Here is a 20,522-nt window from a genome sequence, read left to right as displayed (position 1 = left end):
ACTCATGTCCATTGACTCAGTGATGCCATCCAACCATCTCATCCTCTGTCATCCCCTTCTTCTCCTGCCTTCAATCTTTCCCAGCATCAGGGTCTTTTCAGATGAGTCAGTTTTTTGCATCAGGAGGCCAAAATATTGGAGTTTCAGCTTAAACATCAGTCCTTCCAATGAACACTCAGGACTGATCTCCTTTAGGATGAACTGGTTGGATCTCCTTGCAGTCCAAGGGACTCTCAAGAGTCTTCTCCAACACCACAGTTCAAAAGCATCAATTCTTCAGGGCTCAGCTTTCTTTATACTCCAACTCTCACATCCATCCATGACTACTGGAAAAACCATAGCCTTGACCAGACAGGCCATTTAACCAGTTCTTAACCAGAACAGTAGCTACAAACTTTCTAATTGGAGCTCTTATAGCATCTAGCATAAACCTATTTTTTTACCAGGTGTTCCAAAATGCTTATTGAAAATATCTGATTTGGACCTAGAGTTGAACCTTACATGATAGATTGTTTTTGTTTTATTTATTTTGGGGGCTGCACTGAGCTCTCTAGTTGTGACACATGGATTTAGTTACCCCACTGCATGTGGGATCTTAGTTCCCTGACCAGGGATTGAATCCATGACCCTTGAATTGGAAGGAGGATTCGTAACCACTGGACCAGCAGGCAAGTCCCAATAGATTGCTTTTTAAAGAAAGAGAGAACAAGGATAAACCAGGAGAACAATCACATCAAAAAGGGAAAGGGGAAGATATTTCAGACAAACAGGAGGGGATTCACCCAGGAGAGAGAAAATGAGGTAGAAAGGCATACAGAGTCATATTTGTGAAGGTTAAGTTATGAAATTCTAACTTTCTCATGTCAGCTGGTGACTTTTAATAGTGCAGGCCAGGGGAAGTTCAAATCTTCTGAGGTGGTTTTTGAAATCCCAGCCCAGAGAAGATCAGGCTGATAGAGTATTAAGCAACCATGATGATTCTGAAAATGCTTCCTAGATGGTTCATACACACAACTATTGCTTCTGATAATGGAAAGGCTTTGGTGGAAAAAAAAAGAAAAACTATGGAAATGATATGAACAGAACTGTTAATTAAAGTGTTTGTTCAAAGTGAAAAAGCTTGATGTAAAATATATGTTTCAAAGTGTATAATAGCCAATTTAAAACTTCTGATTTGATTTAGACGTGAGTAAGAGGATTTGTTCAGTCAAGACACCTTCAAATATTTTTTAAAATAAAATGATATTTCTTATGGATATTTCAAAATAAAAATTTTAGATGAGAAAACTACCATATTCTTGTCATTAAATTTTGGGAAAATACTGACAGGTGAGGGAAAAAAATCAACACCAAGCCCACAACACAGAGACATTCACTATACTATGCTCATGTAATTCTTTCCTTTGCTTAGCCAGCTTTGTTTTCCCAACCCCACTTAAAAGTAATACCCAACTGAGTATAACATTACTTTGCCAGCAAAGGTCTGTCTAGTCAAGGCTATGGTTTCTACAGTGGTCATGTATGGATGTGAAAGTTGGACTGTGAAGAAAGCTGAGCGGCAAAGAATTGATGCTTTTGAACTGTGGTGTTGGAGAAGACTCTTGAGAGTCCCTTGGACTGCAAGGAGATCCAACCAGTCCATTCCAAAGGAGATCAGTCCTGGGTGTTCTTTGGAAGGACTGATGCTGAAGCTGAAACTCCAATACTTTGGCCACCTCATGCGAAGAGTTGACTCATTGGAAAAGACCCTGATGCTGGGAGGGATTGGGGGCAGGAGGAGAAGGGGACAGCAGAGGATGAGATGGCAGGATGGCATCACCGACTCGATGGACATGAGTTTGAGTGAACTCCGGGAGTTGGTGATGGACAGGGAAGCCTGGCGCGCTCCAGTTCATGGGGTTGCAAGGAGTCGGACACGACTGAGCGACTGAACTGAACTGAAATGAACTTCATTACCTTCACTATAGTTTGGCCTCAGGTCAAACAACAGTGAGGGAACACAGCCCTGCATATCAACAGAAAATTGGATTAAAGATTTACTGAGCATGGCCCCACCCATCAGAATAAGAGGTTTCCCCCTCATCAGTATCTCCCATCAGGAAGCTTCCATAAGCTTCTTATCCTTATGCATCAGAGGACCAACAGAATGAAAACCAGTCACAGAAAACTAATCAAACTAATCACATGGACCACAGCCTTGTCTAACTCAATGAAACTATGTGCCCTGTAGAGCCACCCAAGATAGACAGATCATGCTGGAGAGTTCTGACAGAATGTGGTCCACTGGAGAAGGGAATGGCAAACCACTTCAGTATTCTTGGCTTCAGAACCCCATGAACAGTATGAAAAGGCAAAAAGATAGGACACTGACAGAAGAACTCCCCAGGTCAGTAGGTGCCCAATATACTACTGGAGATCAGTGGAGAAATAGCTCCAGAAAGAATGAAGAGACAGATCCAAAGCAAAAACAACACCCAGTTGAGGATGTGACTGGTGGTGGAAGTAAAGTCTGATGCTGTAAAGAACAATATTGCATAGGAACCTGGAATGCTAGGTCCATGAATCAAGGCAAATTGGAAGTAGTCAGACAGGAGATGGCAAGAGTGAACATCAACATTTTAGGAAGCAGTGAACTAAAATGGACTGGAATGGGTGCATTTAACCCATTATATCTACTAGTGTGGGCGAGAATCCCTTAGAAGAAATGGAGTAACCATCATAGTCAACAAAAAATCTGAAATGCAGTACTTGGATACAATCTCAGAAACAACAGAATGATCTCTGTTCATTTCCAAAGCAAACCATTGAATATCATGGTAATCCAAGTCTATGTCCCAATCAGTAATGCCGAAGAAGCTGAAGTTGAACAGTTCTATGAGGACCTACAAGACCTTCTAGAACTAGCACCCAAAAAAGATATCTTTTTCATTATAGGGGACTGGAATGCAAAAGTAGGAAGTCAAGAGATACCTGGAGCAACAGGCAAATTTGGCCTTGGAGAACAAAACAAAGCAGGCTAATAGAGTTTTGCTAAAAGAACACACTGGTCATAGCAAACACCCTGTTTCAACAACACAAGAGAAGGCTCTACACATGGACATCACCAGATGGTCAATTCTGAAATCAGATTGATTATCTTCTTTGCAGCCAAAGATGGAGAAGCTCTATACAGTCAGGAAAAACAAGACCGGGAGCTGACTGTGGCTCAGATCATGAACTCCTTATTGCCAAATGTAGACTTAAATTGAAGAAAGTAGGGAAAACCACTAGACCATTCAGGTATGACCTAAATCAAATCCCTTATGATTATACAGTGGAAGTGAGAAATAGATTCAAGGGATTGGATCTGACAGACAGAGTGCCTGAAGAACTACGGACGGAGGTTTGTAACATTGTACAGGAGGCAGGGATCAAGACCATCCCCAAGAAAAAGAAATTCAAAAAGGCAAAATGGTTGTCTGAGGAAGCCTCACAAAAAGCTGAGAAAAGATGAGAAGCTAAAGGCAAAGGAAAAAAGGAAAGATACACCCATTTGAATGCAAAGTTCCAAAGAAGAGCAAGGAGAGATAAGAAAGGCTTTCTCAGTGATCAATGCAAAGAAATACAGGAAAACAATAGAATGGGAAAGACTAGAGATCTCTTAAAAAAAATTAGAGATACCAAGGGAACATTTCATGCAAAGATGGGCTCGATAAAGGACAGAAATGTTATGGACCTAACAGAAGCAGAAGATATTAAGAAGAGGTGGCAAGAATACACAGAAGAACGATACAAAAAAGATCTTCATGACCCAGATAACCACGATGGTGTGATCACTCACCTAGAGCCAGACATCCTGGAATGTGAAGTCAAGTGGGCCTTAGGAAGCATCACTACAAGCAAAGCTAGTGGAGGTGATGAAATTCCAGTTGAGCTATTTCAAATCCTAAAAGATGATGCTGTGAAAGTGCTGCACTCAATATGCCAGCAAATTTGGAAAACTCAGCAGTGGAAAACTCCAGCCACAGGACTGGAAAAGGTCAGTTTTCATTCCAATCCCAAAGAAAGCCAATGCCAAATAATGCTCAAACTACTGCAAAATTGCACTCATCTTACATGCTAGTAAAGTAATGCTCAAAATTCTCCAAGCCAGACTTCAACAGTATGTGAGTGGTGAACTTTCAGATGTTCAAGCTGGATTTAGAAAAGGCAGAGGAATCAGCAATCAAACTGCCAACACCCACTGGATCTTCGATAAAGTACAAGAGTTCCAGAAAAACTTCTGCTTTATTGACTACTCCAAAGCCTTTGACTGTGTGGATTGTAACAAACCATGGAAAATTCTTCAAGAGATGGGAATACAAGACCACCTGACCTGCCTCCTGAGAAATCTGTATGCAAGTCAAAAAGTAACAGTTAGAAGGGGACCTGGAACAACAGACTGGCTTCTGATAGGAAAAGGAGTATGTCAAGACTGTATATTGTCACCCTGTTTGTTTAATTTATATGCAGAGTACATCATGCAAAATGCCAGGCTGGATGAAGCACAAGCTGGAATCAAGGTTGTGGGGAGAAATATCAATAATCTCAGATATGCAGATGACACCACCCTTATGGCAGAAAGAGAAGAAGAGCTAAAGAACCTCGTGATGAAAGTGAAAGAGGAGAGTGAAAAATTTGGCTAAAACTCAACATTCAGAAAACTAAGATCATGGCATCTGGTCCCATCACTTCATGGCAAATAGATGGGGAAATAATGGAAACAATGAGAGACTTTATTTTTTGGGGCTCCAAAATCACTGGAGATGGTGAGTGCAGCCCTGAAATTAAAAGACGCTTGCCCTTTCCAAGAAAAGCTATGACCAACCTAGATAGCATATTAAAAAGCAGAGACATTACTTTGCCAACAAAAGTCTGTCTAGTCAAACCTGTGTATTTTCCAGTAGTCATGTATGGATGTGAGAGTAGGACTATAAAGAAAGCTGAGCACCAAAGAATTGATGCTTTTGAACTGTGTGTTGGAGAAGAGTCTTGAGAGTCCCTTGAACTGCAAGGAGATCAAACCAGTCCATCCTAAAGGAAATCAGTCCTAAATATTCATTGGAAGGACTGATGCTGCAGCTGAAACTCCAATACTTTGGCCACCTGATGTGAAGAACTGACTCATTGGAAAAGACCCTGGGATGATGCTGGGATACACTGAAGGTGGGAGAAGGGGATGACAGAGAATGAGACGGTTGGATGGCATCACATCACTGACTCAATGGACATGAGTCTGAGTAAGCTCCGGGAGCTGGTGATGGACAGGGAAGCCTGGCATGCTGCAGTCCATGGGGTCAAGACAAGAACCGACAAGAGTCAGACAGAACCAACGACTGAACTGAATATAAGAATATGCATGCAGCAAAACAAATTTGGCTATAATACAATTGGTGATTGATTCCCTTCCTCCTCCTAGTCACCATTTTCATTTCAGTGGCTCAGACAGTACAGAACTGGCCTGCCAATTCAGGAGACACGGGTTTGATCCCTGTGTCGGGAAGATCCCCTGGAGCTGGGCATGGCAACCCACTCCAATATTCTTGCCTAGAGAATCCCCATGGGCAGAGGAACTTGGCAGGCTTTGGTCTGTAGGGTCACAAAAGAACTGGACATGACTTAGAGGCCAAACAATAGCAACAACCTTGCAAAAGGGTGTCCGTGATGTTAAACTAATTTGGGAGGGCTTCCCTGGTGGCTCAGATAGTAAAACATCTGCCTGCAATTCGGGAGATCCAGGTTTGATCCTTCGGTCAGGAAGACACCCCTCTTCCTCCCCTGGAGAAGGGAATGGCAACCCACTCCAGTATTCTTACCTGGAGAATCCCATGGATAGAGGAGCCTGGCGGACTACAGTCCATAGGGTTACAAAGATCAGACGCAACTGAGTGACTAACACTTTCACTTTCATTCATAGCATTATCATAGGGTTTTTCCATACATATGCACTTTATCTTTACCAGTGTCAGTGCAGTTTGGCCCCTTTGCAGTTTTTACTTGTGGAAGCCATGTTTCTTCTCTCCACTCCATGGCCCATGTGTCACCCGGCATCAGAACAATGCTCTAATGGCTCCAAGTCTCACAAACTCCCTGAAATCTGTTCCTTCTGCATGAAGCCCCTTTCTCTTCAAGCTTTGAAACCAAGTTAACAAGGCAGGCAAATTATGAAAGAGGCACCATGCTTTTCTCTCCACCCACTCATCTTTCTCCCCACCGATTCTACTTTCCCCCAGGTACTCAACACAAACCTACTTCTCCAGTTTCCTTCCTCAGTACAACTCAATTCAGGTAGATGGATACATGTGGACAAATGCATTCATCAGACGTGTTCAAACATGAATCCTAGTTTTGCTTAGCCAAGACCCCACACCACTAGGTGTAATGAATAAGATTGATCATTCCTTAGAAGAACAATAAGAGGTTGGGCTTCATAACTGCTAACCGATTGCCCCTGACTAATCTGTTTTTCATAGCCAGTTTAAAAAAACAAAACAAAACAAAACACATTTTTGAAGAGGAGTTGCCAGGATGTAGAAAAATCATTGCTCAATTTATTTGGCAATGAAAAGATCCATTATGGGTTTGTTTTTTTTTTAAAGGCAACTTGACTTCTGTTAGGTAATTCTTGTTGACACAGCGTTTCGATCAAATTGCTTGGTAGGGAGAGATGAGCAGAAAAGCACTTACAAGCTATCAACCACAGCAGGGACTCAATCCACACTGCACTGTGGAAAATGCAACCTGAGAAATCCACCTTGTGTCAGTGGGCAAGAAGGGGAAGAGGGAAAAAACACAGTCTTGCTAATGGAAGCCCAGAAGGGCAAGCTGCCACCTTCCTAGCAGAATTCACTGGAGAATACAGAACCCCTTTGATTCCTGAATGTGGGGTCCTGAAGTTACTAAACCACGTAAAAGCTTCTCTAAATTTTTACATTATAACTTCCCTATTTTTCTTAATTTTGACTTGTCATCCAGTCTGTTGAACTGTATCAAAGTAATTCTTTCAAAAATGATTCATGCAAGTTCTATTTTCTGAGTCCTTGAACACTGGTTACCTTAACACATGAACTAAAATTAACTCAATATAAAATTTCATGGCCACAACCTTTTCTCTCAACAAAGGCTGTAGAAGATTTTTGAATGGCGAAGTTGCTCTGCCTTTTTTTTTCTTCTCTACTACTTTGTAGGTAACATTTTCCATTTTCCCTTCACTGGAACAATCACAGTTCTTGATTTTTTTTTTTCCTCTTCTTATATACCATTCAAAACCTGTTTTCTTAATAGTTGATAGGCAGTTACCCCTAGGGAGAGACTTACCTTTATTGAGTGAAGACTTTGATAAGTTTATAAGGTAAAGTTTTAACCTCTAGGACCAGGGCCCCATAGATTGATGAGTTCAGGCTTGAGAGCTTCTGTGTTTAAGAGAAGTCATCTGCTGGTTGCTGAAAGGGCACAGGGAGGAGATGCCCAGACTTAGGTATTAGTGGCACCATGGAAAGGGAGACTCTGGAGATGTAAACCAATTAGAAAATCAATGGACAAATACTCATTAAAAACTCCCCCTTAGAAAAGAAGTTTGCTGAGAGGATTATTGTGGGAGTTCTTTGGTCATATTTATTTTACTTGTGTCCATATATGCATTTGGGCTTCCCTGGTGCCTCAAAGAACCTCCTGCCAATGCAAGAGACGTGGGTTCGATCTCTGGGCTGGGAGGATCCCCTGGAGATGGAAATGGCAACCCACTCCAGTATTCTTGCCTGGAGAATCCCATTGACAGAGGAGCCTGGAGGGCTACAGTCCATTGGGTTGCAAAAAGAGTCAGACAAGACTTAGCGACCAAACTACATGCATTTATTTTTAGCAAACCATTTGAAAGTAAGTTGCAAACATCATGACACTTGACCATAGCCTGTATTGGCTAAAAACTAGGACCTCCTTTTGCATACACAGAATGCAATTTTCATGCCCAATAAATGTTTAAATGTACAATGCCATTTAATATGTAGTCCTTATTTATTTAAAATTTTCCAAATATTCTCCCCTAAAATGTCTTTTGTAGATATCCCCCCATCATACACATATACCCACTCAAGATCCAATTAAAGCTTACACATTATTAATATTAATATTTTGGGTCGTCACGTCACCTTAACTGCCTTTAACCTGGAAGAGTACTTCTTCATGCTTTTTCTAGAGCAATGGGTTTTTGAGGGGTGGGGAAGGGGATATCTATTAAGTAACTGACATTTTAAAAAATAATATAGGCCAGTTGTCTTGCAGAATGTCCCACAATGTGGATTTGGCAGATTCAGGAATGGCTGTATGATTTGTGATGCCCCACATGATGAAAATACAAGACTGTCTGTTCAGAAATTAGTAAGAATTTCAGGACAAGTGACAGCAGGGCGTTAAACCAAATGTGGGTCCCTTCTAAGGATGATGATGATGATGATGTGTGTGTGTGTATATATATATATTTTTTTTTGCAGGAAAGATTGCTGAAACTTTTATTTTTTATTTTGCTTAGAGCAAGTTAGAGATTGTAAGATTATAAACTGGTAACTTACTATAGTGTTCATTTATAATTTATATTTAGAACACATCTTACTATTTTTAACAAAAAAAATTTTTTTACTGTTATAAACGGGTTAGATTTAAATTATTTTTCTATAACCTGAAAGAAGATCTGGGACATTTAATACAGAAATATTTTGCATCTGTAGTCCAGATGCAATAAAAGTCACAAAACATAAAACCTACTATTGTAACCCTATATAACTGTCTGGTTCAGTGGCACTAAGTACATCCACATTGCTGTGCATCTCTCACCATCGAGGATGGGGGATATTTCACCACACAGGTCATGTGCCCGTGGAGCTGGCCCCAGCCAGATATGATCCCCATGATGTGATTTAGGCAAAGATGTAAGTGATGCTGTGCACCTCCCATCACATCATATCAGGAAAAGCACTCAGCTCAGGAAAGTTTTCCTGATTGTGTTTTGATCAGTGCTTCTGTTTGATTTTATTTGATCTTAATTTTCAGTAAGAGTATCATTCTTAGGTTGGACTGTAGACTCTTTTGTGTCTCTCACCTTTACCTTCCTTTTCATTTCTATCTTTCTCCTCTATTTTTTGGAGGGCCTCATCAATTTTTCCATCAAATTCCTGACTCCATTTTCAACGGTGTCAGTTTCTGCTCTTCATTCATAGCTTTCAGTGGAAAGTCAATAATACAATGAAATTTTTTGTTTTCTATCAACCCTCTCCTATTCTATCCATCTCCCATTTCATCTCATGCCTTTTCTTCTCAACCTGTTTTTCTTTATAAATTTCCTTCTCTTGATAGAGACAGCCTATCTTCTCATATCCTATAGAAGATGCTAATATTATTTTCCTAAAATTTCTTTGGGTTCCTAAAATTGATAGTTTTTAGAAATTTGAGCTTTCAGGATGATGTTCCTTTTCCCTCATATGGCAATATTTCTAAAAGACTCCATGTTGTCCTGGTTCTTTTTTCTGATTACTCATCTTTACATTGAAAGTGCTAGCAGACAATGTGTTTCTCAACAGAGAGAGTATTCAAATTTCTCTTGGCAATGCTCCCTAGTATTCCTTTCTCAGACTGCAGTTTTCTTGAAGATTGATATGCACAGTTGAGAACACAATTCTCTGTATCCAGGGGATGTTCATCTAGTTTACTCAGCTAGACTGAAATAAGATCTTTTCCTAGTAACATTTTCCTGGGTTTTGACCCTGGGTTTCATTTACATGTTAATTTCTATCCACTTTCCAAGAATTCATTGCCTAAGACTTGTATTCTTGTTGTCTTCATTTAAAAATATCAATGGCAACTAGACCAACCAAATCTTGATCAAATACTTTTCATTTATTCACTGTTACACACGGTTTAGGCTTAAATCCTTTTTTATAATCTGAAAGGAGATCTGGGACATTTAATACAGAAATATCTTGCATCTGTAGTCAAGATTAAACAGAACTAAAAAAGGGTTGCATTTTGTTAACTGTTTTTACTTGGCCTTGGTATTTCTGTCTGTAGAAAGAAGAGAAAAGACTAAGATAATTAAGAGTGGGGGAAGGAAAGTAAATAGAGAAATTGGTGGCATCTACTCCAGTACGTCGGACACCTGATGCGAAGAACTGACTCACTAGAAAAGACCATGATGCTGGGAAAGATTGCAGGCTGGAGGAGGGGGAGACAACAGAGAATGAGATGGTTGGATGGCATCACCAACTCGATGAAGATGAGTTTGAGCAATCTTTGGGCGTTGGTGATGAACAGGGAAGCCTGGTGTGCTGCAGTCCATGGGGTCGCAAAGAGTCAGACACGACTATGCGACTGAACTGACTCCAGGAGATAGCCACTGAATTTAGAAAAGAAATAGAAAAAGAAAAATTACGAAAAAAGAACCCCAGGCAAAAAAATTACATCTCTTAAACAATGAAGAAAATGTGCTTGGCCTCAAGGGTGTTCAGTCTTTTTTTCAGCCTCTTTGGAAAGTAAAGATGGGGACAAAGATGCCTATCAGCTGGGTAAAAAGTTTATAGTTATCTGTAGAGAAAGATAATGATACTAAATCACCTACTCTATCCCATCTACTCTACTCTACTAAGCATCTACTCTAATCAGTATTCAACTTGTATAGCAACTTCTCTTTTAAACTCTGCTTCATTTACTTCAGTCAACCCATGCCTGATTCACGTCTCACCCTTATACTGTGGTCCTAAAGCTAAGATGTGCTAGTGGCCTTACAATTGCTGACCAATGGCAGCTCCTCTTTTATGTAACCAATTTACAAAACACCTGCAGTCTGGAAATTACAATGGATGGTAGCTTATATAAAGTCCGAGCAAGTGAGTAGAAGAGAGGATAGGGATATAGTACAGTTGTTCAGTTGCTATGTCATGGCTGACTCTTTGGGACCCCATGGACTGTAGCACACTAGACTCCCCTGTCCTTAAGTATCTCCCAGAGTTTTATCAAATTCATGTCCATTGAGTCGGTGATGCTCAGTACAGAACTGTGCTATAGGTGAGCAAAACAAGCTGCACGGGCATTAAGCTTGAGCCCAGGAATGTCCATCTTTTCTTTGGTTCTGTAGCAGTCTGAACTCAATAATCTGATCTCAAAGTACCAAATGGTAAGTTCAACTACCAAAACAACCTGCACAAAAATGAATGTAGGAAAATAATAAATAAATACAAGAAAAATTAACTACAGAAGTAAATATACATAAGGAAGTTGAATATTACCCTACACATTTAGTAAAACTTAGTAAATTTTCCAGTAGTAGATTAAATACAAAAAGCTAAGACTTGTTTCTCAAGGAAGGAGGAGACAAAAGTAATGAAAAAACCAAAGAGTAAAGCTTGTGACTTTTTGAGGTCTTGTGTAGATACAAACCATAATATTCAAAGTCATTCCAATGTCAGATGTGTGCATTTGAGAGAGAAAAATATTCAACAGTTGATTAAAAGGCACAGATTGAAATAAAGTGGTGTGAAAAATATTCAAGAACAATAAATTGGAATAAGAATACATAATAAGGTATATAGTAGATAATAAATGTTTAAAAGATAATAATGTATAAGAATGTATAATAACTCTTATACAAACATCTACAAAGTTTGAAGAGCTGATAAGAGAAAGACTCAGTGGGTTGGTGCAAGGGCCAGCACCACCCTTCCTCTAGGAGATGAGTCGCCTATTTGATGGGTGGGGCGGGATGTGGGAGCATTTGGTAATAGAAACTCCAAATAGGTCTAGAGTTACCAGAGCAGAGGAGGCTGTGTTTAAACTTCTCAGAATGTAGCTCATGAATTTGCAAGGAGTTATGTGCCTTACAATGACATGTGAATTGCAGATAAGCAGTGATAGAGGGCACTGTTTGGGGAGGCTGACTAACACCCCCCAAGTCAGAGGATCTTTGTGTCCCTACTCCACACACCCACCCTACCTCCCCACTCTCCACCTCACCACATCCCCCACCCCCACCCACACACACACACATAGAGGCATTGGAGGGGTCTGAGAATGAGCCAGAGGATCCAGTAGAATCCAAGTCTGGATGGAGAGGTTGACCAGAGTGCCAGAGACAGCCAGCTTCCTTCCCCAAAAATGTACATTTTCTTTCCATGCTGAGAGGTGACATCTGAGCCAGAGGCTGCATTTCCCAGTCTCCTTAGCATCCAGGTATGGCAATATGTCTAGTTACTGTTGATGGAATGTGAGTGGAAGTGAATAAGAAGTAAGAGAGCTGTCCCATATTCTTGGGTGATGGTTCCTGTATCCAGTTTGACAACCACAGTGAATTCACAAGGGCTACCTAGAATATGGGCTTCCCTGGTGGCTCAGATGGTAAAGAACCTGCCTGCAATGTAGGAGACCTAGGATATGCTAAATATTCACAGGAAATAATAGTATCAGTGGAAGATACCACAATGAACTAAAGGGAACATTTGAGATATTATAAATCTTTGAGGAAAACATAGTACCATCTAGGACACTGAGTAAATTACTACTTATAAATTGTTTGATCCTAACTAATTAATAAAAGAAACTGTTAGATATTTCTTTTGCCCTGCAAGATTCTCAGGGCACTATGAACCAAGAAAGATGGGGACATCTGTCTTAGGGAATGGTGGAACCACAAAAGAAAGGATACTGGATTCTAAATTCCCACATGAAAGAAAGCCACCAACCAATAAACAACTCCCGCATTAGACTGGTATATGAGTCAGGAATACATTTCAGTTGCATTAACCATTGAACTTTGGGAGTTTGTCATTACCTAACTAATATGCAGAGCATGTAGGAATCCAGATGTGAGGCCAAGAGCCTCAGATGTCAACAGTGGATTCCTTCCACTGCTGTACCACAACGAGGACAGAAGAGATGAACTACATCTCACTGGAAGCCACCAAGCCAAAAAGATGACTCACAGAGTAGATGCCCTCTACCCAGTCAATGCATAAGCTCCCTGAAACAAAAATGAACCTTAAGTAAAGGGGCAAAGAATATGGAGGAGGTGAAGAATGCTTAGAATTTAGCCCAAATGAGATTGAGTAACAAATTTGTCATGCTAAAATTTTTGCCATCGGTGCATAAGTGTTTAAATGCTGTTAATTACACCTTTTGGAAAGAAACAGGCTTACTTGATGTGTTTAACAATTTGCATAGAGATCTGATGTAATTGTTTTATATCTTTCCTAGCAAGACAAATGTGTTTTGCCCTCTAGGGAAGGTGCCTCTTTCCCTCCCTTCCCATCTCCTCTCAACAACTACGGTAAGCTCAGAAGAAAGATGGAGAAGGTGGTGCCTTGGTCCCCAGGTGGATGCAATCATAGGTAAGCAGGGCTCTGTTACACACTGATGGCAACTTCCGGTACCTGTTTATTTATAGGGCTTTGTCGCTCCTTGCCTGCTGTAGACCGTGGTCTTAATGGTCTTTATAATACCTGTACGGGACACACAAGGTGGGCTCAACAGAGGTCTTATTGGATGAATAAAATGCCTTTTGCCTACTTCACAATGTCACCTAGGGCACCCTCTGCCACCTTCACAATGTCCCCCAAGGCACGGTGTTGCCTACTTCACAATGTCACTTTCAACAGACCCCGCACAGAAATGGGGACTTCACAGGAGTTTTCTGGGATATCACTGGTTTCAGTCCCATCTAATCTGAATCACTCGCCAGTGGTGGTTCCAGCCAATGAAGTTTTGAAAAACAAACGATCCGAAGTCCTGAGCGGCAGCAAATGGATTTAGGTTAAACAGCGGGGATGGAGAGGGGCACTAAACCCTGAGTTGTAAGCACTTGGGAAGCCCTCTCCGAAAGCGCGAGGAATCGGAGCTGCGTGTAGGCAGGGGTATGCATTTCTACACTGCCCAGGACGCCCCCTCTCCGCTGCTGCAAACCAGTGGCCGGCCCTGGAGGCCAGCGGTGTGGACATGAACTGATCTGTCCCAGCCCTGGGTCGCCATACCGCTCGACGGAGTGCGGAGAAAGCAGCAAGTAGGTCCCAGGAGTGCAGGAAGGGAACCGGCCCGGCCCGGCTCACGGGGCGCTAGAGGGTCAGAAAGGACCCGCCCTTCCCAGACGGGCCCAGCAGGGCGAAGGTTGTCCTCAAGACCACGTGAGGTTTCCTCGCCCCTAAAAAGCCCCAAACAGGCCGGGCTTATGAGAGAGGAAAGTTAAGAAGGACGCCCGAACCTCCGCGTCCGGGCGCCCCGCTGCCGGCCCTAGAACCTTTCTGCCTGCAGCTGCCTGGTCCTGCCAAGCGGAGCGGAGATTGCGGCCGCCGAGCAATGTCCCGCCACAGCCAGGATGAGCGCCTAGGGCTGCCCCAGCCGCCGGCCCTGCTACCGCTGCTCCTGCTGCTTCTGGCCGTCGCGGTGCCTCTGAGCCAGGCAGGTGAGCCGCGCGCCCAGTGTGCCGCCCCGGCCGGGGGCGCCGGGAGGGACCCTTGGAAGCCTGCGCTCTTCCCTCTGCTCGCGTGCCGCCCCGTGCGCTCCAATCCACTCAAGTTGACTTCCCGCGGGTGTCCGTCTGTTTTCTGGGTGGAAGCCAGCTTCTGCCAGGGGGAACGGCCCGGGTTGTTCCAGCCCTGCTGGCCCTCGGGGGTGGCCCCTGACGAGGACTTGGGGGTGTGTTTCTCCGAACTTAGAAAGTGCTGGCCGGAATTCTTGGCAGACAAATAGGTTCTCTCCGGCACGGCTCTTGGCTTTGCTGATTCTTGACTGATCCTAAAAGAGTCAGCCAAAGGACATCTAAATATATTTATTCTCATCATAGAGTGTGATCCAGGTTGCCACTTTTTTTTTTTTTTTTAAATTGACAATGGCTTTGGTTTAAAGTGTTGAGAAGAGCAACCTGGTATTGTTAGCTTGAAATGTGCTAGGCAGTGTACCCAAGGATTTATGTTCTTTCATATACTGCTCACTGCAGTCCTAAATGGGCTTCCCCGGTGGCATAGTGGTAAAACAGAATCCGCCTGCCAATGCAGAAAACGCAGGAGGCGTGGATTTGATCCCTGGGTGAGGAAGATCCCCTGGAGAAAGAAACCCACTCCAGTTTTCTTGCCTGGGAAATCCCATGGAAAGAGGAGCCTGGCAGGCTACAGTCCATGGGGTGGCAAAGAGTTTGACACGACTTAGCCACTAAACAACAACAATAACACGATCCTAAATAGGTTTATTATCCCTATTCTACAGATGAGAAAGTTTGAGACTGAGCAAGTTTAATGATTTGCATAAAGATACACAGCAAATGGAGGCAGAGCTGAAGTGCAAAACGGCATGTACTTGGCTACTCCCCTCTTAATAAAACAGGTTTTAAACAAGGTTTTATCCCTACAGGTATTGACACTGAACTGTACCCTTTGCTTCAAAAGTAAAAGGAGTGGGTGTGTTTGTGTGTGTGTTGGGGTTGGGGGGGAGGTCTGGGTTTTGTCTGTTTCACTCCCAATGAGTAAAACTAAGATTAAGTTAAAAAAAAAAAACCAAAACCTGAAAAACTTCAAAAGTAACGTGTAAGAAACAATTTATTTAAAACGAGAGAGGATTCATTTTATTTCCTAATCCCCTTTCTATGCTGACCTTGCGCAAGACTAGGGTGGGGTTCAGCAGGGCTATCCCTTCCTAAAAGCGCCTTATGGGTTCTTGTTCTACTGTCTTCCATCAACCAGTATGTGCAGTTACCAGATTTCAAAGCCTTAGCTTTCGCAATGTGCCCACTTATCACTCTTAAATTTTTCCAGTCTCTGAAGCTGCCTCAGCTTCTGAGCTCAGAAGTGATCACTCCCCCGGCTCCTGATCCGTGATTTGCTTGCACATTCTGGAGGCGGTGGTGTCGATGCCGCCTTGTGGTGGCTCACTGAAACTGCTCATTTTTGGACACACCTGGGACAGGCTGGGGAGTGCCCCGGAAACGGAAATGGCGGTAGTGTCTGGAAGGATGGCAGAAACTTTTCTCCCTTTCCTGGTCTCCTTTTAGATTATTGGGATTGTTTTAAATGTTCCGGTAGATGGAATGGGCAGCCTAAAGAATGAGGTGGAGACATTGTTTTTCTGAAGATGGGGCACTGTTTGTTTAGGAAAATATCACCCTGCAAGAAATTGCTTCTTAAACTGAGTCCCCGATTCTGGCCTCAGTCTATTATAGACTTCAAACATAATCACATTGCATTTATCTTTCCAGACCAAAAGCCCCACGTGTGTTTTAGGTTGCCTTGTAAATTTTTCTTTTCTTTTTTTTTTTTTTTTTGCCCAGCAGCTTGTGGCCACAAGCAGAGATTGAACCCAAGCCATCGACAATAAAAGCATGGAGTTCTAACCACGGGACAACCAGGGAATTACCAATTTTTCTAGTCATATGTATAGAGAAGTCAGGTTGTCACTAGGGAAAGAGATGGGTTGGTTGCCAAGACACTCAAAGTGGCATGTGCCTTGGTAAAGTGAGTTTCAGATCTGGCCCTGGGTTTCTCAGGGATAGACTCTAGAAATTCATTCTTTGCAGTTCTCCAGAGCTGATCAGATACAAGGAAACTGATTTTTAACAATCCGGTTATTTGTGTAGCCTGCTCTGGGCACATTCTCACTGTAATCAAACTACCTGGGATAAAAAATATATCAGGGATTCTCAGGCTGAGGACCTGATTCATCTACCTCTCACTAGGACTGGGCATTTCAGACAGTACATAACTGCTCCTTACCAGTCACTGCTTGCCCAAAACAGCTGGTCACAGACTCCTTTTCCACTCTTCCATGGCTTACCAGTACCACTTGAGACTAACTGACTGCCTGTCTAGATTAGCTAATCCCTTTAAGTGGCTGTCAAGGAGTCTACAGTCCTGGGAGTTGTTCAGGCTCCTTAATTGACAGCAGATTTGTGGTTGAGGCCAATCTCAATTGATCCTTTATCTCTGAGGGCTTCCTTATTTCCAGATTCCCTGTGGAAGTTGCACCATATGTTCACTCTTTCCATTGTAGGTCTTCATTCTTGGAAGTCAAATATTAGAGAGATGGGTTGAAATTCCAAGCAGAAGGCATGGGGCCAGACCGCCTGTGTTTGAAGCCTGGCTCCAATACTGACAAACTGCATTACTTTTAGCCAATTATCTAATCTCTCCATGCCTCAATTTCCTCATCTGTAAAATGGGTATTATAATAATACCTATATCGTAAGTTTGTTATGAGGAACAGTGCCTGGCACATAGTGTGAAAGTCCATCAGTCATTTCCGACTCTTTGCGACCTCATGGACTATACAGTCCATGGAATTCTCCAGGCCAGAATACTGGAATGGATAACCTTTCCCTTTTCCAGGAGATCTTCCTTCCCAACCCAGGGCTCAAACCCAGGTCTCCCACATTGCAGGCGGATTCTTTACCAACTGAGCTATCAGGAAAGCTTAACTAACTAGTGCCTTAACTATTAGGCTATATAATTGAGTGTCTATTATGACCAGCCATGGGAGTTGCTTTTCTCTGAAAAGGCATCATGGATCTCTTGATAAGAAAGTGAAAGTGAAGTTGCTCAGTTGTGTCCAACTCTTTGCGATCCCATGGACTGTAGTCTACCAGGCTTCTCTGTCCATGGGATTTTCCAGGCAAGAGTACTGGAGTGGGTTGCCATTTCCTTCTCCAGGGGATCTTCCTAACCCAGGGATTGAACCCAGGTCTCCTGCATTGCAGGCAGACGCTTTACCCTCTGAGCCACTTGATAAGGCAACAGAATTGCTGATGATAATTCCTGTTCAGTGAAGTAATAACTTGTTATAAAAACAGATTTTCTTAATCATGGCCTAACATTTTAGGGAGTTGGGGTGCCTACCAGTACATTAAGCAGCTCTTTCAGAAAGCACTTTCCTGGGTTATAAGTGTCTGAAGTCATCATGATTATTTTTGCCAAAGTGCAATTTTATTAACCATGGCTGCTTTAGAATTTCCCAACACTTTCCTGTTTTTTGGGGTTCCCTGGTGACTCAGCTAGTAAAGAATCCACCTGCAATGTGGGAGACCTGAATTTGATCCCTGAGTTGGGAAGACCCCCTGGAGAAGGGAACAGCTACAGTATTCTGGCCTGGAGAATTCCATGGATTGTACAGTCCCTGGGATCACAAAGAGTCGGACATGACTGAGTGACTTTCACTTCACTTCACCTCACCTCACTTCCTGTTTTTCTGTACCAGTTTTTTTTTTTCTTTAATGTGGTAACGTATTATCTTTTTTAAAAACACACACACACTTTTTATTTTACATTGGAATATAGCCCACTAACAATGTAATAGTTTCAGGTGCACAGCAGAGCAACTGGGCCATACATACACATGTATCCATTCTCCCCCAAACTCCCTTCCCCTCCAGGCTGCTTCATAACATTGAACAGAGTTCCCTGTGTAATGCAATAGATCCTTGTTAGTTATAAGCTTTAAATACAGCTGTGTATATATGTCAATCCCCAAACTCCCTCATTATCCCTTCCCTTCACTCTTTGCCCTGGTAACCATAAGTTTGTTCTCTAAGTCTGTGACTTTGTTTCTATTTTGTAAATAAGTTCATTTATATCATTTCTTTTTAGACTTCCCATATAAGCTATATCGTATGATATTTCTCTTTCTCCCTGTCTGACTTACTTCACTCAGTATGATAATCTCTAGATCCAGCCATGTTGCTGCACGTGACATTATTTCATTCTTTTCAATGGCTGAGTAATATTACATTGTATATATGTACCACAGTTTGTTTATCTGTTCCTTTGTCAATGGACATTTAGGTTGCTTCCATGTCTTGACTATTGTAAGCAGTGCTGTAATGAACATTGGGGTGCATATATCCTTTCCAATCATGTTTTCCTCCAGATATATGCCCAGGAGTGGGATTGCAGGGTCATATAGTAGCCCTATTTTTAGTTTTTAAAGAAACCTCCATACTGTTCTCCATAGTGGTTGTATGAATTTACATTCCCACCAACAGCGCAGGAGGGTTCCCTTCTCTCCACACCTTCCCTAGCATTTATTGTTTGTGGATTTTTTGATGATAGCTATTTTGGCTTGTGTGAGGTGATATCTCATTGTAGTTTTGACTTGCATTCCTCTTATATGGCTGGATGGCATCACCAACTCGATGGACATGAGTTTGGGTGAACTCCGGGAGTTGGTAATGGACAGGGAGGCCTGGCGTGCTGTGATTCATGGGGTTGCAAAGAGTCGGACACGACTGAGTGACTGAACTGAACTGAACTCTCTTAGTCCTATATTAATTCAATCACATCCCAGTTGTTGAACTGGATCAGGCGAAGGCTGAGAAGTCCGTCCTGTGCTAATTAGAGCATCATGAGTGACAGCTGTGTGACCACAGAGGCCTCCATACCTGCCACGTTGACTAGGAAGGATGCAGGGTGCAAACATAAAAGCATCTCATTTTTATCTCCCCCAGTCCCATCAAGCTTCTTCAGTGGAGCCAGAAACTTTCTTGTCTCTTGGAAGAAATCTAGAGCAAGTTTCGATTTTTCTTGTCACTCTGTTCATAATAGCAATGCCTTACTCCCTGTAATGGTGAAAATCTCCAAACTCATGAAGAAAAAAATCTCTTTCCTTAACTGCTCATTTTTGACCTAGCTGTCAGCGTGGACAAGTGACAATGCCACCTACCTCTTAGTCTTCCTAATGCAGCTCCTCCTTCTCACTAGGCTGCACTGGCTCCTCCAAGCTGCAGGAGCTGAGGGGAGGACGGGAGGTGAGGGCAGCTGGCCCCACCCAGGCGGTCTGGATGCTCTTTGGGACTAAGAGCATCAGAAGGGCTTTGCTGGCCCACAGTCACTGATTTTGAACTTCCACATGCTACCCCCATCACATGGGTAAGTGCAAGTCTTGGGCTGTCATGTCAGACTCCTTTCGCCCCTGGAATTTCAGGAGTCCACCTGCAACTCCTTTTGTCCATCTAAGCAGAAGTCAGGGAGAAGGATATGAAGCAATATTCTCTGATTTGTTTTTCTTTTTTAGGAATGACTGAAACTTTGTCCTAGTAGTTTGGTTACACTTGCTGACTCTTTGGGGGCGTAAAAACAGCAAGGTATCATTGCAAATACAGTAAGAAAGCAGTAATGAATTTGTGGGCATCTGAATATACCAGCTCCCCATCTAGTCAAGGCTATGGTTTTTCCAGTGGTCATGTATGGATGTGAGAGTTGGACTGTGAAGAAAGCTGAGCACCGAAGAATTGATGCTTTTGAACTGTGGTGTTGGAGAAGACTCTTGAGAGTCCCTTGGACTGCAAGGAGATACAACCAGTCCATTCTAAAGGAGATCAGTCCTGGGTGTTCTTTGGAAGGACTGATGCTAAAGCTGAAACTCCAATACTTTGGCCACCTAATGAGAAGAGTTGACTCATTGGAAAAGACTCTGATGCTGGGAGGGATTGAGGCCAGGAGGAGAAGGGGGCGGCAGAGGATGAGATGGCTGCATGGCATCACCGACTTGATGGA

The 20,522-nt window shown here is 42.6% G+C and overlaps 1 protein-coding gene across 2 annotated transcripts in view; it reads left to right on the top strand.

Annotated features, from left to right (window-relative positions):
- The first annotated feature begins 13,790 nt into the window (after positions 1 to 13,790).
- Positions 13,791 to 20,522, top strand: part of PLBD1 (phospholipase B domain containing 1) — an 88,464-nt gene continuing 81,732 nt past the window's right edge. The window contains exon 1 of one of the 2 annotated variants that reach the window (XM_027541399.1): positions 13,791 to 14,452. In XM_027541399.1, the coding sequence (XP_027397200.1) occupies positions 14,347 to 14,452 (106 nt within the window). In that variant the 5' untranslated portion in view covers positions 13,791 to 14,346. The remainder of the gene's footprint in view (positions 14,453 to 20,522) is intronic. The other variant, XM_027541400.1, reaches the window with a different exon arrangement.

The sequence above is a fragment of the Bos indicus x Bos taurus genome, chromosome 5 (genome assembly GCF_003369695.1).
Source record: "Bos indicus x Bos taurus breed Angus x Brahman F1 hybrid chromosome 5, Bos_hybrid_MaternalHap_v2.0, whole genome shotgun sequence".
In the NCBI taxonomy this organism is placed as follows: domain Eukaryota; kingdom Metazoa; phylum Chordata; class Mammalia; order Artiodactyla; family Bovidae; genus Bos; species Bos indicus x Bos taurus.
The sequence above is the reverse complement of the archived record's forward strand: the minus strand, read 5'-3'. Positions and strand labels throughout refer to the sequence as shown.